Source organism: Kogia breviceps, chromosome 19 (genome assembly GCF_026419965.1).
Source record: "Kogia breviceps isolate mKogBre1 chromosome 19, mKogBre1 haplotype 1, whole genome shotgun sequence".
NCBI lineage: Eukaryota > Metazoa > Chordata > Mammalia > Artiodactyla > Physeteridae > Kogia > Kogia breviceps.
This window is the reverse complement of record NC_081328.1, coordinates 23,695,896-23,722,438: the sequence shown is the minus strand read 5'-3', so window position 1 is coordinate 23,722,438 and position 26,543 is coordinate 23,695,896. Positions and strand designations below refer to the sequence as shown.

Here is a 26,543-nt window from a genome sequence, read left to right as displayed (position 1 = left end):
AAATGTTTACCAATATAGCAGGTATAAAATACCACCTCAAATAATGAATAAGTTTTGTATAAAATAGTACTTTCAAAGTTACACATTTTAGCAACACTATGTATTTTTCCATATATTCATTACCTATGTTTCCTCACAATGTTCTGCCATTTTCTTTGAGGTAAATAAATAATAAATTGTGAATACTCTATTTTTCTAATTCAAGTTATCATAAATCAACTGTGTATTCAGCAATTCAAGCCTATAAAATTTTCTAATAGAAAATAAGTATACAATGGGAAAGCTAGTACATTTAGATTTCCATATCTTATATAGTATAAAACTCTCAAGTCTTCAAAGTCATTTTTACTAAGAAAGTAATGCTATTGCAAGAAAGAGAAGTGAAAAAATAAAGATCATCAGAAGGAACATCCAACAGTAGCCATAAAGCTTCCTTTTTCGCGGAGATAAACTTTTAAAAGAAAAACCCAATACCTCAGTCTGCTATTTTTGCTTGCAAAGGCAAAAGAAAAAATTACAGCTCTTTATCTACAAATAAACGTAAGTACAGGCGACCCTTGACCAGCCTAAGTTCGAATTGCAATGGTCCACTTAAATGTGAATTTTTTAAAAAATAGTAAATACTACAGTACTACACAATCTACAGTTGTTTGAATCCAAGGATGTAGAACCATGGATACAGAGGAACCCAGGATAGGGAGGGCCAATTGTAAGTGAAATGCAGATTTTTGACTGTGTGAAGGGTTGGCGCCTCTAAGCCCTGCGTTGTTCAAGGGTCAACCGTATTTAAGTACTGTCAAATGATTTTTATATTAGTATCTCTCACAGTGCATTATACAGATTGATGGCACAAACTAATACAAAAGCTGTGATATTTTGTCTGCCTAATTATTATGGCAGTTGTAAGGCAAAGGGTGCCATTAAATGTCCAGAAATAAACCCCAATATTAGTGTGCAATTGATTTTTGACAAGGGTTCTGATTCAATAGGGGAAAAAAAGTTTCTTCAACAAACAGTGCTGAGGGAATTCCCTGGTGGTCCAGTGGCTGGGACTCTCTGCTTTCACTGCTGTGGGCCCAAGGTTCAATCCCTGGTCAAGCAACTGGGATCCCACCAAAACAAAACAAATCAAAACAACAACAAAAAACCCAAATGGTGCTGAGAAAATCTGATTGCTATGTGCAAATTTCACATACAAATTTCATATGTACATTTCATATACAACTTTCTAATTTCATATACAAAAATTAACTCAAAATGGATCAGTGACCTAAATGTAAGGGCTAAAACTATAAAACTCTTAGAAGAAAACACAGGGGTAAATATTCATGAATTCGAATTTGGCAATGGATTCGTAGATTTGAGTCCAAAAGTATGAACAAGTAAAGTAAAAATAGGTAATTTGGACTTCGTAAAAATTTAAAATTTTTGTGTATCAGAGGACATTATCAAGAAAGCAAAAATACAACCCATAGAATGGGAGAAAGTTTTCAAATCATACGTCTGATAAGGGTTTAGCATACAAAATGTAGAGAGAATTCTCAGAACTCAACAATTAAAAGACAAGCAACCTAATTAAAAAATGGAAAATAGACTTGAATTTCAGACATTTCTCCAAAGAAGATATACAAATGGCCAAAAAAACAAATGAAAAGATGTTCAATTTCACTTGGTCATTAAGGAAATGCAAGTCAAAACCACAATGAGATACCACTTCATATTCACTAGGATGGCCATAAAATGTAATCTTAAAATGGTAGGAACAGACAATGGTGCAGCCACTGTGGAGAACAGTTTGGTAATTTCTCAAAACGTTAAAAACACAGAATTAACATATGCCCATATAGAAACTCATACATGAATATTTATTCATGTATGTAGGATTATTCATAATACTCAAAAGATGGAAGCAACCCATATGTCAATCAACAGATGAATTGATAAACAAATTGAGGTCTATACATACAATGGAATATTGTTCAGCCATATAAAGGAATGAAGTTTTGATATACGCTTTAACATTCAGTGAACCCTGAAAACACTACACTAAGTAAACAGAAGCAAAATATAAACGCTCCCAAACTGTATGAGCTACTACTCTATTCTGGATAATATCCAGAATAGGCAAATACAGAGAAAGCAGAGTAGTAGCTGTCTAGGATTGGGGGAAGGAAGGGATGGGTACGAGGTGTTCTAGGATGATGAAAACATTCTGAAACTAGAGAGAAGTGGTGACTGTACAACACTGGAAATGCAGTAAGTTCCACTGAATTGTGTATTTTTTATTTATTTATTTTTGGCTGCATTGGGTCTTCGTTGTGCGCGGGCTTTTCTCTAGTTGAGGTGAGCGGGGGCTACTCTTCATTGCGGTGAACGGGCTTCTCATTGTGGTGGCTTCTCTTGTTGCAGAGCAAGGGCTCCAGGTGCATGGGCTTTAGTAGTTGTGGCGCACGGGCTTAGCTGCTCCACGGCACGTGGGATCTTCCCGGACCAGGGCTCGAACCCGTGTCCCCTGCGTTGGCAGGCGGATTCTTAACCACTGCGCCACCAGGAAGTCCTTAAATTGCGTGTTTTTAAATGGTTAATTACATATTATATGAATCTCACCTCAAAAAAATTTTTACTTTTATTTTAAAAATGAGTAGTAAAAAAATTCAAAATTCAGAGAATCAACCAAGAATATTGAAAATCTAAGGAGAAAGACATTAATGCAGATGGTTAAATACATCCAGGATCAAGACAGGTACAAGTTTAAAATCAATATAGAACACTTTTTGAAAATTCAGTTTTTTATATGAAAAAGCATATAATGTTTGAAAAAAGATCATTGTTTCATCTGCATTAGTTCTTTAAAATCATGACAGAGATATACCTATGTTTCTATTAAATACAGCAATTAATCCAAATTAAATTATTTATACAGCATCTCAACCCTAATCTTGGATAAAACTAAAACCTCAAATTTGAATATTCCAACTTAAATTCCCTTCTTTTATCAAACTGAAAGTCTGAATGAATTTAACAATTATTAACTTAAAATTTTAGTCTCATTAATATTACTCCCCAAGGGAAAGTTCTACTCTTTGCTTAAGCAACTCAAAGAAATTTCCTTCTCTAAAACAAAAGTCAGATCAGTAAATACTGTTGAGTCAATTCAAGGATGTCACTCATGCACAAATTTCCTCAGAAAGCCTACACAGGTGTATTATAACACACACAAGTGAGAAAGATATTTAAGTATAATGAAATTATGAAAGTACTTCTGCAGGGTCCCAAGTGTTATTAAAATCTACTAGATAATACAATGATGTACATTTTTATTTCATATTTTGACAGTAAAACTACCTCACTGTTAAACTCTCAATTCCATAATTGAATGACATCTCAATAATTAATAAGAAAGTATTCAAGGGGCTTCCCTGGTGGCGCAGTGGTTGAGAGTCCGCCTGCCGATGCAGGGGACACAGGTTCGTGCCCCGGTCCGGGAAGATCCCGCATGCCGCGGAGCGGCTGGGCCCGTCGTGAGCCACGGCCGCGGAGCCTCTGCTCCGCAACGGGAGAGGCCACAACAGTGAGAGGCCCGCCTAGCACAAAAAGAAAGTATTCAAGACTCTTCTCTAAGCTTGCCGAAATGTTAAGAGAATTAACAGGCAATAAGGGAATTCCCTGGCAGTCCAGTGGTTAGGACTCTGCGCTTTCAATGCCGAGGGTGCGGGTTCAATCCCTGGTCAGGGAACTAATATCCCACAAGCTGCATGGCATGGCCAGAAAAAAATTTAACAAGATGATAAGATGTCTGTTTTTATCCAAATAGAACATTCTTATTAAGGTATTCAGATAATATCTAACAAATACACAAATTCTAATCTCTTTCAACTTTAGTATCCTGAATGATATTTCATTACCACTGATAATATTACTGCTTATAAGACAATGTAAACTTTAAGTTCCCGAAGTGTGTATGTCAACAATAAAAGCACCCAAGATGAAACCTGTACCAAAAACAACAGAAATGTCACAAAATCTACATAACAGTAAGAAAAGGAGAATCTTTCCAAGGCAAGAAACAGAGGTACAGACACATCTTGTTTTATTGTGTTTTTGCTTTATTGTACTTCACAGATATTACATTTTTACACATTGAAGGTTTGCGGCAACCTGACATCAAACAAGTCTCTTGGCTCCACTTTTCCAACAGCATTTGGCCACTTCATGTCTGTGTCATTTTGGTAATTCTCACAATATTTCAAACTTTTACATTATTATTGTTACATCTGTTGTCATGATCTGTGACCAGTGACCTTTGATGCAACTGTTTTGGAGCACCACAAACCAAATCCATATAAGACGACAAACTCAACTGATCAATGCTTCACCCATCAGCCATCTGTCCCACCTCCCCGCCCATCTCTTTCCCTCTTCTTGGGCCTTCCTATTCCCTGAGACACAACAATATTGAAATTAGGCCAATTAATAACACTACAATGGCCTCTAGGTGTTCAAGTGAAAGAAAAAGTCACATGTCTTACTTTAAATTAAAAGCTAGAAATGATTAAGGTTAGTGAGGAAGACATGTTGAAAGCCAAGACAGGCCGAAAGCTAGGCCTCTTGTGCCAAACAGTTAGCCAAGTTGTGAATGAAAAGGAAAAATTCTTGGGCTTCCCTGGTGGCGCAGTGATTGAGGGTCCGCCTGCCAATGCGGGGGACATGGGTTCGTGCCCCGGTCCAGGGGGATCCCACATGCCGTGGAGCAGCTGGGCCCGTGAGCCATGGCCACTGAGCCTGCGCATCCGGAGCCTGTGCTCCGCAACGGAAGAGACCACAACAGTGAGAGGCCTGTGTACCGCAAAAAAAAAAAAAAAAAAAAAAAAAAAAAAAGGAAAAATTCTTAAAGGAAATTAAAAAGTGCTACTCCAGTGAAAACATGATTAAGAAAGCTAAACAGTGTTATTGCTGACATGAAGAACGTTTTAGTGGTCTAGATAGAAGACCAAACCAGCTACAACACTCCATTAAGCCGAAAGCTTAGTCCACAGTAAGGCCTTAACTCTCAGTTCTACAAAGGCTGAGAGAGGCAAGGAAGCAGTAGAAGAAACGTCTGAAGCTAGCAGAGGTGGTTCATAAGGTTGAAGAAAAGAAGTTGTCTCCATAACATAGAAGTGCAAGCTGATATAGAAGCTGCAGCAAGTTATCCAGGAGAAGTAAATGCCTGGATCTGAAGCATCCAAGGGCAGGCTGACTCTCTTGTCAGGAACTAATGTAAGCTGCTGACTTAAAAGTTGAAGCTAATGCTCATTTACCATTCTGAAAATCCTAGAGCCCTTAAGAATTATGTTAAATTTACTCTGCCTGTGCTCTATAAAGAGAACAACAAAGCCTGATGACAGCCCACCTCTTTACATATGGTTAACTGAATATTTTAAACCCACTTTAGATATACCGCTCAGGAAAGAAAGATTTTTTGCAAAATATTACTGCTCATTGACAATGCACCTAGTCACCCAAGCACTCTGATGGAGATGTACAAGGTTAATGTTGTTTTCATGCCTGCTAACACACATCCGTTCTGCAGCCCACAGATCAAGGAGTAATTCTGATTTTCAAGTATTAGTATTTAAGAAATATATTTCATAAGGCAATAGCTGCCGTAGACAGTGATTTCTCTGATGGATCTGGGCAAAGTAAATTGAAAACCTTCTGGAAAGGATTCACCATTCTAGATGCCATTAAGATCATTCATGATTTGTGGGAAGAGGTCAAAATATCAACATTAAGACGACTTTGAAAGAACTTGATTCCAAACCTCACAGATGACTTTGAGTAGCTCAAGAACTCAGCGGAGGAAATAACTGCAGATATTATAAAAATAGCAAGAGAATGAGAATCAGAAGTAGAGCCTGAAGATGTGACTGCATTGCTAAAATCTCATGATAAAACTTTAACAGATGAGGAGTTGCTTTTTATGGATAAGCAAGAACAAAACAAAACAAAACAAAACAACAGGGTTTCTTGAGATAGAATCTACTTCCAGGTGAAGACGCCATGAAGATTGTTGAAATGACAACAAAGGATTTAGAATATTACATCAACTTAGTTGATAAAGCAGAGTCAGGGTTTGAGAGGATTGAATCCAAATCTGAAAGAAGTTCTACGGTGGGTAAAATACTATCAAACAGCATTGCATGCTACTGAGAAATCATTCATGAAAGGACGAGTCAATCAATGCAGCAAACTTTACTGTTGTCTTGTTTAAAGAAATTGCTACACCCACACCAGACTTCAGCAACCACCACCCTGATCAGTCAGCAGCCATCAAACATTGAGGCAAGACACTCCACCAGCAAAAAGATTATGACTCAGCGGTGGTTAGCATTTTAGAGCAATGAAGTATTTTTAAATTAAGGTATGTACATTGTTTTTTTATTCAGACATACAGCTAGTGCACACTTAATAGACTGTAGTATAGTTTAAACATAACTTTTATATGCACCAAAAAAGCAAAAAATTCATGTAACTTGCTTTATTGTGGTAGTCTAGAACCAAACCTGCAATATCTTGAAGTATGCCTATATACAGGAAATAAATTAATCAAGAGACAAGAAGAGAAGCAAGATTAATGGTAGCAACGGGGTTATGAACAAAATCCTATAATCACTAAACTTTTTATAATTCTGCCCAAGATCAACCACCTTCCCAATCACAAGGGCTGATTTCAGGGAATAAAACAGAGCTTGGTGGTTAAGAACAAAGAATACAGAGAAAGAAAAATCTATGTTAAAAAGACTGCACCTGAACAATGCTGAACTTCAGTGAATAATTTAGCTATGATATTTCCATCCGTGAAACGGGAGTGATAAATAGCATTTAACAGCTCACGAGGGCTTCCCTAGCGGCGCAGTGGTTGAGAGTCCGCCTGCCGATGCAGGGGACGTGGGTTCGTGCCCCGGTCCAGGAAGATCCCACATGCTGCGGAGCAGCTGGGTCCGTGAGCCATGGCCACTGAGCCTGTGCGACCGGAGCCTGTGCTCCATCACGGGAGAGGCCACAGCAGTGAGAGGCCCGCGTACCGCAAAAAAAACAAAAAAAACCCCCCCAAAAAACCCAAAAAAAACAAAAACAGCTCACGAGGTGGTAGTAAAACAAAATGAGTTATACAAGGCACAGTGCATAGCACAAAGTATATATTCAGCAGATGTTAGCTGTTATAACAATACAGGTAAGTCCACTGTTTCAGATCACACACGAGATTTGGAACAGAGCTATGACTAAAACATATTTACAACTCAGAGGCCAGAATCCTTTCCATATTACTAGCATTATTCATAGTTTGGCTCACCAGTCATGGCAAGAATATTCTGCACTAAGGTTAGTCTATGTCAGAAGTTGTGTCACTGGGGGTCAGTTCCCATGATCCTTTCAGTGATCCAAAAAGTCAAAACTATCTTCATGATAACGCTAAGCTGTTATTTGCCTTTTTCACAGTGTTTGATATTTGCACTAATGGTGCAAAAGCAACGGTAGTTAAAATGTACCAGTAATCATTATATTATTCACTGCTACACACTTTCAGATGGGAAAAAAAATTTTCAGTGTCTCTCAAGAATCTCTTTGGGCTTTCCCGGTGGCACGTGGTTAAGAATCTGCCTGCCAATGCAGGGGACACGGGTTCGAGCCCTGGTCCAGGAAGATCCCACATGCTGCAGAGCAACTAAGCCCATGCACCACAACTACTGAGCCCGCGTGCCACAACTACTGAAGCTCACACGCCTAGAGCCCATGCTCTGCAACAAGAGAAGACACTGCAATGAGAAGCCTGCGCACCGCGACGAACAGTAGCCCTGCTCGCCACAACTAGAGAAGCCCATGTGTGGCAATGAAGACCCAACATAGTCAAAAATAAATAAATAAAATAAATAAATTTTTAAAAAAAGAATGTCTTTGAAGAAGTAGTAAAAATGATAAATGTTATTAAACCTCAATGCTTGGTGTCACAAATGGGAAATATACATAAAGTACTTATGCTGCATTGTGATATGCAATGGTTGCCTTGGAAAAATCACTTTGTTCAGCTGAGTTCCAAGATCATCAGTCACTTTTTTTGTGAAACCTCAAATTCAGAAAACTGACAAACAATGGTTATTTGGTTGTGGATACCCAGCAGACATTATCTGTGCCAAAACAACTAAGGAAAAGAACTGTCAGTGTTTGTTGCCAATGATAAAACACACTTTCAAGTGAAAAAACATAATCCTGGAAAATCTGTAAGTACCACATGAGCTTAAAAGCTTTCCAATACTTCAAGACTTCCGTTGTGAAAACGGTGATATCAATGAATGTGACTGACACTGCATAATGAAATGTGTCAACACTACTTAGTAAGTCGTTATTTTCCAAATGATTAATCCATATTGTTACAAAATCACGCATGAGTAAAAAATCCATGCAAAGTATAAGACAGACCAATGACGTTTTAGTTGTTTTTTTGAGTAAAACAGCTTTAATGAAGTGTAACTGAAATGTATAATTTGGTAAGTTTCTTTGTCATTTTAGCAGTGGCTTTATAGTTTATAGTTGTGGGAGGCTGAACAGCGTCCCCAAGATATCAATATGCTAAGCCCTGGAACGTGCGAATGGGAATATACAGTTGTGATTAAGCCAAGGATCCTAAGATGAAGGGACTATCCTGGAACATCCATGTGGACCCAGAATGTAACCATGAATGTCACTCTAAGAGAAAAGAAGAGGAAGATTTGACAGAGACAAAAATGATAAGGCCACGTGACCAAAGGCAGAGACAGGAGTGACATGGTCACAAGCCCAGAAATGCTGGCAGCGATCACAAGCTGAAGGAGGCAAGAAATGGATCTCCCTTAGTGTCTCTGGAGCTAGTACAAGCCTGCTGAAACCTCGATTTTGGCCTAGCAATAGTTGCTGCATTTCTGGCCTCCAAAACTGTGACGGAAATTTTTCCTATTGTTTTAAGCTGCCAAATTTGTGGTAATTTGTTATAGCAGGCAACATAAAGTAATAGGATAGTACATATCTTTAACTTATCACAGTCTAGCTTTAATTGTTATTATAACACTTCACATATACTGTCAGAATCTTACATTATACTTCCACACTCTACTCTTTTGGCCTTTATACAGCTGTTGTTATCATGTATTTTGCTTCTACATACATTAAAAATCCCAAAATACAATGTTATAATTTTTAATAAACAGTCAATTGTCATTTAAAATTATTTTGGTAACAGAAAAACAAATTTTATTTATCCAGGCAATTTCCATTTCTGATGCTCTTCATTTCTTTGTTTAGATTCAGAGGTCCAACTGGTATTATTTCCCTTCTATCTGTAGCATGCACTTTAACATTTCTTATAGTCCAGGTCTGAAAATGTCTTAGTTTCACTATATTTTTTAAAATATATTTTTGCTGATTATAGAATTCTAGGTTAATATTTCTTTCTTTCAATCCTTTAAAAATGTTGCTGTATTACCATTTCACTTGTACTGTTTCCAGTGAGAAACCTGATTTCACCCTTATCTTGGCGCCTCTAAATATAACATCTTTTTTTTCACTGCCAGTGTAAGATTTTTTATCACTGGCTTTGAGCAATTTGATTATCATGTGCTTTGGTGTTTTCTTCATGTTTCACGTGCTTGTAGTTCACTGAACTTCCTCGATCCGTGGATTTAAAGCTTTCATCAAGTTTGGAAAGTATTTACTTTTTTCTTCCCATCCCCTCCTTTAAGGACTCCAGATTTCTGTACACTAAGCTACTTCAAGTTGTTTTTCAGTTTAGGAATTCATTTTTCTATGTTCACATTTTGAATAGTTTCTACTGCTAATGCCTTCAGGTTTATTTATCTTTTCTTCTGCAATGTTTAATCTGTCATTCATGCCATCCAGTGTATTTTTCATTTCAAATATAGTTCATTCTCAAGAAGTTCAATTTGGGTCTTTTATATCTTCCATATCTCTATTTAACTTCTGAACAAATGGAGTGGTTATAAAAATTGTCTTAAATATTCTCTCGTAATTCTCACGAGAATCCAGTTGTCTTTTTTTAAGCCATACAAAGATTTCCAAAAACACAAACAGTACAAGTTTTTTCATCAAATATTATTTTGCTTTAGAGAAAGTTACTATTTATTGAAATGTTATTTATGTTAATATGTGATAGGTTTATTATTATAAGTTAATTAATTTTTAAAATTTGTTTCAATTTCTAATTCAGAAAATACCAATAGATATAACCCACATTAAAAAAAACAAACAAAAAAACAGTTCTTGCTCAATTTAAATTGACTGATTACTCTCCTCAGTATTGGTTATATCTTCCTGACCTTTTGCATGCCAATTAATCTTTGACTGAACAACAGACATTGTAAACTTAACTTTGTTGGGTGCTGGATATTTTTGTAATCTTATAAATTTTCTTGAGCTCTGGGATGGAGTTAGGTTACTTGGAAGCAATTTGATCCTTTCAGGTCTTGCCTTTATTTGTTAGATGGGTCTAGAGCAGTGTCCAGTCTAGGACTAACTGTTCCCCACTAGTGAGGCAAAAATTTCCTGAGTACTTCACCCAGTGTCCCAAGGATTATAAGTTTCTCCACGACAGCAGTAGGAACAGACACAGTTACTGGCACCAGGCAACACACCCTCTAATCCTTTCAGATGGTTATTCTCCCAACCTCAGGTAGGTTTCTTCACATGCATACCCTACTCAGTACTCTGCTGATATCTGAAGAGAACTCTCTAAAAATCTCTGGAGTTCTTTGTGCAGCTCTCTTCTCTGGTGTTCTGTCCACTGCACTCTAGGTTCGCTGGTCTTCCTAGACACTCAGCACTGTCTCCTCAACTCAAGGAGTCAGCCAGACTCTTGCAATCTGCCTCCACGTGTTACAGCCTGAAAACTTTCGCAAGGTTAAGCGAGGCAATCACAGATCTGATTTATTTATTTCTTGTCTCTAGGGATTGTTTTCATTTGTTGTCTCATGTCCAGTGTCTAGGAAATGTTTTTTTCAGTTGTTGCAGAAGAAACGGTTACTTCCATTACTCCATCATAACTGGAAGCAGACATCTCATACCAAACCAACAGATTTTAGTGTAACAGAGTGAAATAAATTCACTGATATGGTTCCAGATTTCATATTGCAAATTACATTTAAGAAACAATGACTTGTTCAATTTTGGGGTAAAATCAAAGATAATTCACAATTATCTAAAACTGCTTTTTAAAGTGTTCCTCCCTAACAAAAAGATTAATGGTTGTCAGGGACTGCGTGGGGAGGGGAAAGGGAAGTGACTGCTAATGAGTACAGGGTTGCTTTGTGGGGTGATGAAATGTTCTGAAATTAGATATTGGTGATAGCTGTAGAACTCAGTGAATATACTAATCTACTGAATTGTACACTTATTTATAAGGTGAATTTTACGGTATGTGAATTGTATCTCATTTAAAAAAAACTTTTCCCAACTACATATGAAATCCAAAATCCCTGAGGCCAGATTTTATACATATACTTCAACCAAAACAACTTATAACAGTAAATTGAAAAGCCATACATTAAGAGATTTTTTTAAAAACACAGAACAGTACGTTTTCTCACCAAGTATTATTTTGCTTTAAAAAAAGTTATTCAAGAAAGTGTTATTTATGTTAATATGTAATAGGTTTATTATTACTTTAAACTGAATTAATAAAAATTAAAAAAATTTTGTGTTTCAATTTCTAATTCAGAAAATATCAATAGATAAAACCCGCATAAAGTAGCACTCATTGGGATTCCCAATAAAATTTAAGAGTATAAAGAGTCCTGAGGCCATATAATTTGAGAACTGTCAGTCTATGCCATCATACTATGCCAGGGATTCCATACTAGTATACATCTTAACAGACATAATGTAGTGATTAACAAAAGTAGTTAATAAAAAATGCTAAGAATGTATGTAAACACACACTAAAGTTTGTTACTTAATTGCATGTCTTACTTGGAAGTTTCTGGCAAGCCAGCTGAGAGTTCCAGAAACACAGATAAGTAGTAACCACGAACAACTCCATTTCCGTCCTTAAAAAAAAAGAAAAAGATGTTATACAAACTCCAGATCAATTTAAATGTAAAAATTTAAGCCACAATGAAACGAACAAAATACAGATATCTAGATGCCAAAGTAGTTTTAAGCTTAAAAGAAATAAGAGATAATAAAAAGACCAAGAGGTCTGAATCTATAACAATTTAAAACTTTTGCAATTAAAAAAAAGAAAATATTAAAGCAAACTAAGAAAATATCAACTACTATGAAAAGAGTTAAGAGTTTTAACACATACAGAACTCTTAAAAATGAGCCTCCAAGAAAAATCAAAACCCCAAAGAAAAACGCCAAAAAAAGAAAAGCCTCTATTTCACTAGGAATGAGACAAAAAAAAAAAGATATATAAAGATCAAAAGAGAGTAAAATAGAAAAAGGTAACACCTGATTGATGTTGAAAGTAATTAAATATAATTTCTGTTTTATATGTTAGGATTTCACATAAGATTCTGTCTGGAGATTGAAAAGCTGTTTAAATTTCTCTTACAGAGATTTTTATGAGTACAATTATTCCCCTCTGTATTTCTCCAGTACTGTGTGAGATTATATTTGTTATAACTATGTGTATAAAGATCTGTTTCCCCAACTAGACTGTGAGGGCTGAGGGCAGGAATATGTCTATAGAGGGGTACATGTACTTCTTAACCCCTTCATTTCTAGGCTACTTTGCTCCAAAAGGTCCTGAGGCAGCTTTCAGGGTTTGACATGGTAATCACTCAATAAATACTATGAATAAATGAATCATCACTTAAGTGAAAAAAGCTGGACACAAAAGATTATATGTTGGATAATCCTACTATATGAAATTCTGGAAAAGCAAAACTATAGTAACAAAAACAGATCAGTGGTTGCAGAGGGACCAGGAAAGGAGAAAAAAGGATTAGCTGAAAAGGATAAATTACATAACTTCTAAGGGTGATAAAAGTCATCATTGTGACAATGATTATACAACTATATATATTTGTGAAAACCTGCTAAAATTAGTGAATATTACTGAACGTAAATTATATAGCAAATTACACTGATTTTTAAAAATCAACCAATATCCTTGTTCAAATAGCTGGGGTTTTTTTCTTCTTTTAAATTATGCTCCTAAAACGATTTCCCTGGAATGAAATCAATTAATAAAAAATAATGAACATTTTTCACTCCTAATTTTAACAGATAATAAGATTAGAAATTTCTTTGACTTAATTTTTATCATAATCTCTTTTTTAAAAAAATAAATTTATTTATTTATTTTCGGCTACGTTGCGTCTGCGTTGCTGTGCGTGAGCTTTCTCTAGTTGCAGCGAGCGGGGGCTGCTCTTCATTGCGGTGTGCAGGCTTCTCATTGCAGTGGCTTCTTGTTGCGGAGCATGGGCTCTAGGCACATGGGCTAGTATTTGTGGCACGAGGGCCTCAGTAGTTGTGGTGCATGGGCTTAGTTGCTCCATGGCATGTGGGATCTTCCCAGACTAGGGCTCGAACCCATGTCCCCTGCATTGGCAAGCGGATTCTTAATCACTGAGTCATCAGGGAAGCCCTATCATAATCTTAAGGAACAAAATTTTTACTCTTTTATTGACATGTCATCTGTACCTCTAACAAAATACTAGCTTTAAGAATTTTCTTTTCTTTATTTATTTTTGGCTGCATTGGGTCTTCATTGCTGCATGTGGGCTTTCTCTAGTTGCAGCAAGCGGGCTTCTCATTGTGGCTTCTCTTGCTGTGGAGCACGGGCTCTACGCGCATGGGCTTCAGTAGCTGTGGCACGCGGGCTCAGTAGTTGTGGTGCATGGGCTCTAGAGCACAGGCTCTGTAGTTGTGGCACACGGGCTTAGCTGCTCCGTGGCATGTGGGATCTTCCCGGACAAGGGCTTGAACCCATGTCCCCTGCATTGGCAGGTGGATTCTTAACCACTGCACCATCAGGGAAGTCCCTAGCTTTAAGAATTTTCAATAGGCAGAGGATTCTGGAAAGACTGCCACAATGGCAGCATAGTTTTTTACAACTCTCTAAATCCAAACATAAAACAAAACAAAACAACTGAACAACAAAACCAAAAGCTCAAAACAACATTTACAACAAAATTAAATGACAGGTTGTCTCCACAACCCCCAAAACTCAAGCAGGTAAAGACATACCAATTATAACCACAAAGATCTGCATGACATCAACAGTGTGGGAGAAAGGAGAGAAGCAATAGGACATCTAATAGACCAGAAAGAAGGAAAACCACAAAATGGACAAAAGTTAGTCACTGAAAAGCATCACAAGCCACATATGACAGCTGAAACTGAAGAGCTGCTCAGTATAATACCAACTGAGTATAAGGGGACCTAATATAAAAATGTCTGAAAACTAAATGCAGTCTAGTCACTCTAAACTCTTAATAACGAATGTGTAGGGCCTTTTAGGACAGGTTCAAAGACTGCAAAGGAAATGCTAGGAGGAAAATAAAAGATAAACAGCACAGAAATAATACAAACAAAGGAAGGAAAAGGTCCAGATGAGAAGTGGAGAAGAATGAGGAAATCTCTCAGAAAGCAAGGCACCAGATTTCTGATTGGTATCACACTGGCTGGCTATCCACATGCAAAAGAATGAAGTTGGACACCTACATCATAAAAAAATTAACTCAAAATAGATCAAAGATCTAAATATAAGTCCTAAAACTATAAAACCTTAGAAGAAAACATAGGGGAAAAGCCCCATGACATTGGAGTTGGTAAGGATTTCCTGGATATGAAACCAAAAGCAAAAATAGACAGACTGGACAACAACAAAATTAAGAACTTCTGTGCATCAAAGGACACAATGAACAGAGTAAAAAGAAACCTTACAGAATAGGAGAAAATACATGTAAATCAGGTATCTAATAAGGGGTCAATATCCAGAATACATAAACTCCTACAACTCAGTAAAAAACTTGATTAAAAAATGGGCAAAGGACTTGAATACACATTTCTCTAAACAGGATATACAAATGGCCATGAATAAGCACATGAAAAGATGCTCAACAACATTAATCATTAGGAAGTGCAAATCAAAACCACAATGAATTACCTAACACCCATCAGGAGGGCTACTATCAAAGAAACAGAAAACAAAAAATATTGACAAAGATATGGAAAACCTGGAACCCTTGTGCATTGTTGGTGGGAATGTAAAATGGTGCAACCATTGTAGATAACAATATGCTTCCTCAAAAAACTAAAAACAGAATTACCGTATGATCCAGCAATAGTATTTCTGGGCATATATCTGAAAGAATCAAAAGCAGGATATTGAAGAGATATTTGCACACCCATGTTCACAGCAGCATTAGTCACTATAGCCAACAGGTAGAAACAACCCAAGTGTCCAGTGACAGATGAACGAATAAACAAAATGTGGTATATACATACAATGGAATATTATTCAGCCTTTAAAAGGAAGGAAATTCTGACACATGCTACAAAGTGAAGGAACCTTAAAAACATGCTAAATAAAAGAAGCCAGTAACAAGAAGATGTTATTGTGTTATGATTCCACATATATGAAGTATCTAGAATAGTCAAATTCATAGAGAAAGTAGAATGGTGGTTGCCAGGGGCTGAGGAGAGGGGGAAATGGGGAATTACTGTTTAACAGGCAGAGAGCTTCAGTTTTTCAAGTTGAAAGAGTTCTGGAAGTTGGTCACAAAACAATGTGAATATACTTAACAATACTAAATGTACACTTAGAAATGATTAAGATGGTAAATTTTATGTTATGCATCACTTACCAAAATTTAAAAAAGAGAAAATAAAGAGCAGAATAACATCCCTACAGACAATGAAAGCATCCTAGAAAAACATACTCAAAGATCAAAATTGTAACCTATTTCAAAACAACCTAACAGACACTAAGAAAATAATATGACGGCCCACAGGAAGAAAAGAAAAAATAAGAAAATAATATATGAAAGAATAACACAAATCAGTATTAGAAAAACAATAGGACTAAGGAAAGAGAAATAAAAGGAAAAGTTATTTAAGAAATAAAGACTGAACTAAAAGGAACACAAGAGCAAATAAGCACAACAGTTTATATCTTTCAAAAAATAAGTGAACAAAAGAAAATTTTAAAAATTAAAAAGAAATGAAAAAAAGCTGAGAAGACCAGAGAGAAAGTGGTAAATATTGAAGACAGGCAAGGAAGATGCAAAATGAAGATAATACAAGTCCCATGAGAGAAAACCAAAGATAGAAACAAAGTAAATATTTAAAATTATAATTCAGGAAATGTTTTCTTTAAAAAGTCTAAAACTACATATTGAAAGAGCCCAGCATGTAACTGAGAATACTGACCAAGAACAACCAAAACATATAGTAGTACATTACTGGACTTCAGAAGAATTAGATTATTTGGGCATCTAGACAATATTAGCCAATGCCTTTTTTTTTTTTTTTTTTTTTTTTGCGGTACGCGGGCTTCTCCCTGCCGTGGCCTCTCCCACTGCGGAGCACAGGCTCCAGACGCGCAGGCCCAGAGGCCATGGCTCACGGGCCCAGCCGCTCCGCGGCACGTGGGATCCTCGCGGACCGGGACACGAACCTGCATCCCCTGCACCGGCAGGTGGACTCTCAACCACTGCGCCACCAGGGAAGCCCGCCAATGCCTTTTAAGGATCAGTTTATCATCAGACTTTACCAAAAGAAAATGTAATTGAATATTTAAGATACCCAGTGAAAGAAAACATGAGCCAAGGACTTTGCATCCAGCAATAGTGGCTTTAGCTCATGAAGGATACAAACTATTTTCAACACACAAAAATTCAGGAAATATTGCTTCCATTAGCCCTTCCAGTAGAATTTACTACAGAACAAGCTTTGAACACCCTAACTGTTGTCCAGACATGGCATAGTGAAATGTGGAGAGTATATTTCCAAATAAAATTTTAAACATTTCTCAGTAATCAAATCGATGATAGAATGAGTTCCCCTTCTGAGATTTTTGTGTTTGTAAGGTGAAATGAGGCAAATAAGTGATTGATTATGAGATTATAATTCTATCATTTCCTATGGCTTCAAAAAGTAGGATTCCTAGAATAGAAGAAAGGAGATACAGGTGTAATGTAAAGAGATTATGTTTAAAAACTCTATAAGCCTTAATTTGAATTGTAAACATAAGCATTAACTCAGGAGTTATTTTATCTCTAAAAAATACATACATACATGTGACACCCCGATATTGTACAATTATATAGCAATTTTAAAGTGTTCATAAATATTTTTTCTCTATTAAGATCGCTGGAGTTTTTCCACTTCAATTTTAAACACACTCCTACCCAGTTTTTCTCAAAGTATGGTCTTTGGGCTAAAAACAAACAAATGAAACTTCTAAAATGTATAACACCAAGAATGAACTAGGACTTTGGGTGATGTAAATTCAATGTAAATTCATCAAGTGCAAAAAATGTACCACTCTGGCACAGGGCATGTTGACAGTGGCGGAGGCTGTGCATGTGCAGGGGGCAGAGGGTGCGAACAGAGCTCTCTGTATTTTCCACTCAATTTTGCTGTTAACCTAAAACTGCTCTAAAAAATAGACTATTAGATAAATCTTTAAATACATACATACATACATATTAACCCCTCCCTCTTCCCAAACCCCCCATACATTTGCCTATGTAATTCCCTAGTTCTGTTCATGAAGAAAGCCTAGAAACAGTGACTAGCCTGGTAGAAATGAGCCCCCTTAACGCCCAGTTTGGTCTTGAAATACAATTTCCCCACTAAAAGAAATCAGGGCTTTTTGGATAAAATGACCAATTTCAGGTACAGAGTAGAAATGTACAAGACGAGACTAGAACATGTTGCCACGGAAGAGGACAAGAAAGCTAACTACTGGAGTCACTACTAGACTATTAGGGTCAGAGCAAAGTGACACAGAAGCCAACTTGAAAGAGACTAAATATGTATAAATCCATGAGTTCATAATGATGTTTTTTTAAAAAACGTAGTTAATCACTTTCAGAGAATAAGGAAAATCACTAAATAACAGGAAAGAATCTTGCCTATTCTATATGAACTGTAATACTGGATAACCAAACAATAGGTAAAGGTAAGCATCTCTTTATAAAAGCATTACACGTAATAAGCAAAAAAGAAACAAAATGAGAATCACTATTCTGCAACTTCCAGTGAATTAACAGATGTAGGCAATGTGCATCAACATGACAAAAAGATATGCAACTAGATATGATGTGATAAAAGCACACACTACTGCTTATATTCTTGCCATAGGAATTGACTATGCATCTCATCATACCACTGGGTCCAGCTGCCAATATGCAGCAAATCTACAGCTCAAAGAAACATACTAGAATGCACCATGAGTATGCAGTCAGCACACATGTGTTTTTGATGACAATCTGTAAATGATTTTTAAAATAAGAATTTGAAACATTTCTTCTAAATGTTAGTGAAATAAGATTCAGTAATATGCCAGTGTTTACACTGTTTATATTTAACTCATTTTTTTCACAGATTTAGCAACATACCCTTATAAAGCAACATAAAATTATTACTTTAATTCCTTTCTCCACTAAAAAAGTGAACCAGTATACTATAGTACCCTGAAAGAAAGATCTTGGTTTCAACATTTATTAGAAATAATGAAAAACTTACTGGGTAAACTTTTAACCTCCAACAAAGTCCTGAAACTTGAAGAGGTGGACTGTAAACAGGATCTGCTCTCTGGCGCAAAGTACTACAGTAAAAGAAAACCAACAGAATCCCAAGATCAAAACTGTTGTGAAATAGCAAACAGGCAAAAACAAAACCCAACCACTTTATTTATGTTACTTATTTGAAGTCCTGGACCAGTAAATGAAGGTGACTAAAGAAGTCAAGATTCCACTGTATAAATTTATATATACTAACATTCTGAAATAAAAGAAACTTTAATGATTCGGAAATATTCAGCAGTATCTGTTAAGTTTCAGGTTAAAAAAAAAAACCTCAAAATTTTGTCATTTAAGGGAAAACAAAAATATAACTAAGTGCCTTGACTCTAATTACCACTTCAACAAGCAGTCTTCCACCGTTAAAGGAAAAAAAAAAAGTTTCTTCCTCACATCCCCGCAGTATAATTATCCTTTTTTTTTTTTTTTTTGTGGTACGCGGGCCTCTCACTGTTGTGGCCTCTCCCGTTGCGGAGCACAGGCTCCGGATGCGCAGGCTCAGCGGCCACGGCTCACGGGCCCAGCTGCTCCGCGGCACGTGGGATCTTCCCGGACCGGGGCACGAACCCGTGTCCCCTGCATCGGCAGGCGGATTCTCAACCACTGCGCCACCAGGGAAGCCCTATCCTTTTTTAATATGGAAAAAAACTGTGGGGTAATCCTCGGTTTATATTTTAGCCACAAAATTATCCCATAAGAAAAAAAACAAATTAAATGGGGAGTGGTATAAATTCTCAGTTCGGGCTTAGTTTGATGGTTATCACCTCTTGGGATTTTCTCTTCCCAAGGCAAGACCTTTTATATTCTTCATTCCCCACTTCCATGCTGCCCTTTAAGACAAGTCCCTTAGGACCTTTGTGTTTTAATATCTTGGCTTCTAATCTTAGAGACAAAGCAGTAAAAGCTAACAAACTTGGCGTGCAAGTTACAAAGCTTACAAATTTCTTACAATAATACCCTCTCATCCGCAATTTCTTACTTTGCACTGAGATAAATGGACTTCTTCCCACCACTCTTATTTCTGAGGATGGGGAGCAGGGCTCATTGATCTCATCCCATTCACCTTACCTTACTAGCAAAGGCTAAGTAGACCCTCTTCTTTAAAAAAAAAAAAAAAAAAAAAAAGTCAATTCCCCACCCTAGAGGAGCAATCCATCTAGAAGATATAAAACAATCCAGACAAATGACCTCTATTTATCTAATACAAAACTTGTTTCTTCTAAGACTACATACTGAGTGACAAAGTTCATTAGGTCTGTATGCTACCCAGGAATGACAACTACCTGGCTCTTACTTACGTACACATACAAAAAAACACTAAAGTCAAAAACTCTTACCTGAAATTCTCTAGAACAAAAGTAGCTGAATCATAAGATGGTACCAATTCACTAAAAAGAAACAAAAGAGAAAAAAAATTATTTGGCTTATACAAGTTTAACATTTCATTTAATTAAGAAACAAAGTCAGACTTCCCTGATGGTGCAGTGGTTAAGAATTTGCCTCCCAATGCAGGAGACACGGGCTCAATCCCTGGTCGGGGAAGATCCCACATGCCAGGGAGCAACTAAGCCCATGCGCCACAACTACTGAAGCCCGCGTGCCCTAGAGCCTGCGCAGCAACCACTGAGACCACGTGCCACAACTACTGAAGTCCGTGTGCTGCAACCACTGAAGCTCACGCTCCTAGAGCCCATGCTCCGCAACGAGAAGCCTGCATACCACAACGAAGAGTAGACCCCACTTGCCACAACTAGAGAAAGCCCGCACTCAGCAATGAAGACCCAAGGCAGCCCCCCAAAATAAATAAATCTTAATTTAAAAAAAAAAGAAACAAAGTCAAGTTTCTCAGTAACATCTTGAAAATTTTATTAAACTAAAATAAGGCCTTAAGAAATATTTTTAAAACTTTATTAAACAACATTAAATCAAATGAATTCATAAAACCATCAAAAGCTGACACCAAAGGTTTGCAATTAAATTGGAGACTAAACAAATACTTTATAAAATAGCTTTTTTTAAAAAAGGCAATATATGATTAAGTATTAAAATAAGTATAAGAGATATTTTTAAAGTAATATGGAAATAGGAAAAGAAAGATATTAGGTGCTTAGACTGGACATCTGAAATAGAAAACATATAAACTGTTTTAAAAAATCAAAAGAAACAACAAAAGGATAAAATATTACAATAAATCCCCAAACTTCCTTCTTCAGAACAAATTATGAGGAATACTGACAGACTCTAAATACTTTGAGACTATTTACTAGCAAATAAATCTATACAACTTTATAGGATAAGAATACATAATTACATAGGGGTCAAGCAGGATAAGCACATTAACAGTTTCATGGCAAGGCAAGATTACCTAGGGAACTTTAGTTCTATACAGTCTTCTCCAGAGAGAACTAAACTACACCCACAGCACGCTAATAGTCTCTAGCACTGTCATTAGAACACCTCAAAAGTCAGATGGTAAAATATTTATGATAAATACACTATCATACATAGTGTTGTGATACAGTGTAATATATTTAATATATAAAATTATAAATTTACCAAAAAGATAAACTGAAAGCCTTTCACCACATATTCAGATATATTTTCTAAAGTTCAATTCATGAAAATGTGTTATTGCCAAAATAAGATATAAAACGCATCTAAAGCATTTTCACACTGTGATAGTACCTGAAGAAATTAGTGGTTTGCCAGTAAAAATATAGTTTACATTATTAAAAATACATCAGTCTTATTTTATGGTTAAGTATATATAGCTCTCAGCTCACATCTTTTTCACAAGTAGATGTGGTTTGCCTTGCAACTATTAACTGCATAGCTATTATCCAATTGTCAAGCACCCCTAACCATAGCCCTAGGCAGTAGTTACCTTTTCTCACATTCCCCATTCCTAGATCCTTTTATCTGGTTAATCCTTACTATTCCTTCAGATAACAAATTAGAAGTCACATACCTTTGGAGGTCTGCTCTAACTTCTCCCCATGATACGCTCCCTTAGCACTCAATACACACAAAACTCCAATTATCAGGACCAATGCAGTTAATGCCTGGGAAACCCTCCTGGAACCAAAAACCTAATCAGAGCTCCAAGGAATCTCTCCAGGATAGTCTTCAAATTTGGTCAAGTTAAAATATGCTTTTGGCTATAATTTTGTGCAACTTGCAATTGCACAAACCTTGTTCAGTTCTCCCACTAAAAACCAAAATGTCTACAGACATTACGCAGGCAATCCCCAGCTGCCTGCCGATCTTCATACTGTTTCTTCCACCACGTCCTTAATATCCAGTGTGATATATTGCCTTTGTTGTTATAGTTGTTTTTGTTCTAAGACCAGACTACCGTTGTCATATTTTTAATCAGCTCTTGAGGGCCAAAGAGCTCACCAAGACACAAAATAAACAGAAGATGAAGAGGACATGTTTAACTTAGAACAGTGAGATAGACAGCTTACAAGTTAAAGCATACAGTTCACTAAAGCTTACTAACCAAGAGGGTACAGTATGGCTCTCACTTGCTGAGAATAAATGTTAATTAACATTCAGAGCACAGAAAACAATTATCAATCCTACTATGACATACTCCTACATATGTATAATGTTTTAGCCAAAACTTTTCAGACACAAATAACATTATAATAAATTAGTGCTATGGGGAAGCATTAAAACAGGATACATACACTTCCCCTATCACCAGTCATCACATTTTATTTTATTACTGCTTCAATCACCTATCTTTTTCACTAAATTATAATATGAGGAAACAAGAACTCTCTATTGTGCTCTCTACTTGTACCTGGCACATGCCTGGAACATAGCTGGCATTCAAATATTCACTGAATGAATGTATATTTACAAATATTTGCTGGAAAATTCTTGTAATCCGGTAGAAGTATTTACTCAAAATTTCTTTTGCATTCTTTACATATATACACAAAGCCACAACGACTGCTAAGCCATCTAATTCTATCAATTCTAACATCCTTAAGTATTTATTAACATCTCCACATTATGCTCACTTGTTCAGAGGTTATCTATAATCATACTGGTGTTACCACTCTGTGCCTGCCAATAAGGCACAGCTTTATGTTCTCAAACTTTTCTTTATTTCTATACTTCTTCTACTCTGGTCTTTATGATGACTGAATTCATCTCTTGATGGTGTCAGTGAAGCTTCATGGAATATGGAGAGGCTAGTCTCAAAACATCTCTAGCCCAGTGTTCTGAAAAATACTGATCTGCAAATCTTTAGTCCAGAGACTTCATCATGACTTAATGAATGAACGGAAGAAAAATAGGGTAAGTATCCATTGTTCCCTTGAGAAAACAGACTCGTCAGCTACATAAAAACTGGATCTCCATCCCAACTTGACCATTCTCCCAGAAACTAAAACTCTTTATGGACTGAGAACTGTACTTTTCTGCTACTTAAGTCCTCCCTGAGAGACTTAAATGCCCCAACAATACAGCCCTTCAAATTCTGGTTGAGGGCTTCCCTGGTGGCGCAGTGGTTGAGAATCCGCCTGCCGATGCAGGGGTCACGGGTTCGTGCCCTGGTCCGGGAAGATCCCACATGCCGCGGAGCAACTAAGCCCGTGAGCCATGGCCGCTGAGCCTGCGCGTCCGGAGCCTGTGCTCCGCAACGGGAGAGGCCACAGCAGTGAGAGGCCCGCATACAGAAAAAAAAAAAAAAAAAAATTCTGGTTGAGATGATTTCTCTGCTGACTTCCAAATACAGCAGCTCTTCTCACATCCCCATATTTTTGTTCATGTATACATATCCTATTCTCATCTGTCTAATGAAATTCTAAGTATCTTTCAAGGTCTTCCACAATTCCTTTGTAGGCTATGAAGTCATCTTGACCACAGCAGTCTACCCTGACTTCTCAGAATTTCTCATGTAACTAAGTAACAAATATTCAATTTTAATATACAATTCTCTACCATTTCATGTGGAATATATATCCAGTAAGATTACTTCCTCTTCCATGTCTCCTATGCAGCACTTACAATAGTGCTAAGCATATAGATGACCTTTAATAAATAACATTACTTTGTTTAACGATCTTTTATTTGCCATTATGGCTCTATCACAAATCATTAACTGGTGGAATATAAGGTAATCAGTTCCATGATCTCAAAGCTTAGAAACAATCACTGCTGCTTTGCACATCTAAACTTTGGTCTGTAACTTAATGTCCATAAATGCTAGCTTTTCTTTCTTTTTTTTTAAATGTATGTATGTATGTACGTATGTATTTATTAATGGCTGCGTTGGGTCTTTGTTACTTCACGCAGGCTTTCTCTAGTTGCCGCAAGCGGGGGTTACTCTTCGTTGCGGTGCACGGGCTTCTCATTGCAGTGGCTTCTGCTGTTGTGGAGCATGGGCTCTAGGTGCATGGGCTTCAGTAGTTGTGGCTCCCAGGCTCAGTTGCTCCGTGGCACGTGGGATCTTCCCGGACTAGGGCTCGAATCCGTGTCTCCTGCACTGGCAGGAGGATTCTTAACCACTGTGCCACCAGGGAAGCCCCTAGCCTTTCTTATTTGGCCCTCTTTTCTTTGCTGATCAATGAATCAACAGATGGAACGCCTGCTTCCTCTATACTGCAAATCATAAACTAAGTTTCTAATAAAATTTACAGTTAAGTTATAAGGCAAGTTTTCCAGTAAGACAGTAAGGTTTACTAGAGAGGGAGAGGGCCCTAAGGTGACCTTTTCCCAGGGAAATCTCCTTAATTATCAGACTTTTATTTATTTATTTTTGGTGGTTTTTTCTTTATTGATGTGCCTCCTACTTCCCCCATCCCAACCCCAGTTTCATTCCCTTCCATCTATACCCAAAAAAGAAGGTAGTTAAAGGAAGGTATTATTGGGGTTCTGAGTCCCTTGGGCAATTACAAAGGAAAAAGAAATCAAAATAGGGACTTCCCTGGTGGCACAGTGGTTACGAATCCACCTGCCAATGCTGGGGACATGATTCGAGCCCTGGTCTGCGAAGATCCCACATGCCGTGGAGCAACTAAGCCCGTGCGCCACAACTACTGAGCCTGCGTTCTAGAGCCCATGAGCCACAACTACTGAGCCCACATACCATGACGACTGAAGCCCGCACACCTAGAGCCCAAGCTCCACAAGAGAAGCTACCACAATGAGAAGCCCACGCACTGCAACGAAGAGTAGTCCCCGCTCGCCGCAATTCGAGAAAGCCCGCACACAGCAACGGAGACCCAACACAGCCATAAAAAATAAATAAGTAAATAAATAATTTTTTTTAAAAAAGAAATCAAAACAATCACTGGATGTGACAGACACTGACACTCAAGAAGTCAAGCAGAGGGACTTCCCTGGTGGTCCAGCGGCTAAGACTCCTCATTGCCAATGCAGGGTGTCCAGGTTTGTTCCCTGGTCAGGAAACTAGACCCCCACATGCCGCAACTGAAGGTCCCACATGCCACAACGAAGATCCCACATGCGGCAACTAAGACCTGGCTCAGTCAAATAAATAAATAAATATATTTTTTTAAAAAACAAGTCAAGCAGAGTTGCCTGCTTGATAACCTGTTGCAAGTAGTATCAGTATAGGAGTTTACCTCTATCAATGGTACCCAAACTTTACTGCAGAGTTTCTTGAGGTGCTCAAGATTCATTTTCTAGATACCATCTCCAAAGACTGTCAGGGAATAGGCCTGAGAATTTTCATTTTGGAACAACACTCCTGCTGGCTCTGATACAGGAGATCCATGTGCCCTATTTTGAATTGTAAAACCCTTATCTTCATATATGGTATTTATATCAAAACTCGTTCCATTCCACTGGTGACGGATAGAGTAATTCAGAAAAGGTATCTTCAAAACTGAAATGGCTGACCACACTATCAAAGAGGCAGCCTTGGAATATTCAGGAATATCCTTAGTTGACTCAAATCTATTTAACAAGAGCAAATACTCAGCCCTTGTATTAATATTCAGTGCTTGAATAAAATATAAATATTGTATCTGGTTTGTTGATTCACAAGGAAATGAAGACTTACCTTATTGGTCAGGGAGAACTACCTGAGTTCTAGCTGTCAGCAATAGCTTTCTTTTGAAACAAGTATATGCATTTGCACATAAACTTCAAAAGAAAATAAAGTAAAAAAAATGTGTCATACCTGGTAAAGTCTGGTGGAACAGGAGTGGTAACAAAGGATGCCATGGGCTTTCGATGAACTTGCTGAAACATCATGAGGATCTCTGAGCTCTTAGATATCAACTCACTCTTACTACAAGATCGCAACTGTTGGAGGAAAAGAAATGCCTGAATTAAAAAATTAGTATGCATCGGCACCCCCAAAATCCTTAATAAAGAAGGAAAATGGAAATTATTCTGGTTATTTACTGAAAAAACTGAAATAAAGAAAAATATTGGGTTGGATAAAAGTTTCATTCGTTTTTTTCTGTAAGATGGCTGTAGTAGCACTTAGTTGTCTTTAACTTCATTCAAAACAGTTTTGTTAGATTGTATGTGACAGCTGTCATATCAGGGTGCATTTAAAGAAACACTTCTCAAAATTGGTGAATTTTTGTGTAGCCATTTTAATACTGAAGATGGAAGAAAAAAAGCAACATTTTCGGCATATTACGCTTTATTATTTCAAGAAAGGTAAAAACGCAACCAAAATGAAAAAAAAGATTTGTGCAGCATATGGAGAAGGTGCTGCGACTGATTGAACATGTCAAAAGTGGTTTGCAAAGTTTCGTGGGT

The 26,543-nt window shown here is 37.1% G+C and overlaps 1 protein-coding gene across 5 annotated transcripts in view; it reads right to left on the bottom strand.

Annotated features, from left to right (window-relative positions):
• TRIM37 (tripartite motif containing 37) overlaps positions 1-26,543 on the bottom strand; it is a 123,519-nt gene that overhangs the window by 66,508 nt on the left and 30,468 nt on the right. For all 5 annotated transcript variants that reach the window (XM_059047698.2, XM_067021233.1, XM_067021235.1 and 2 more), the window contains exons 9-12: positions 25,951-26,075; positions 20,126-20,176; positions 18,733-18,814; positions 11,998-12,074 (exon numbers count right to left, since the gene is read on the bottom strand). In XM_059047698.2, coding sequence (XP_058903681.2) covers positions 11,998-12,074; positions 18,733-18,814; positions 20,126-20,176; positions 25,951-26,075 — 335 coding nt within the window. The remainder of the gene's footprint in view (positions 1-11,997; positions 12,075-18,732; positions 18,815-20,125; positions 20,177-25,950; positions 26,076-26,543) is intronic.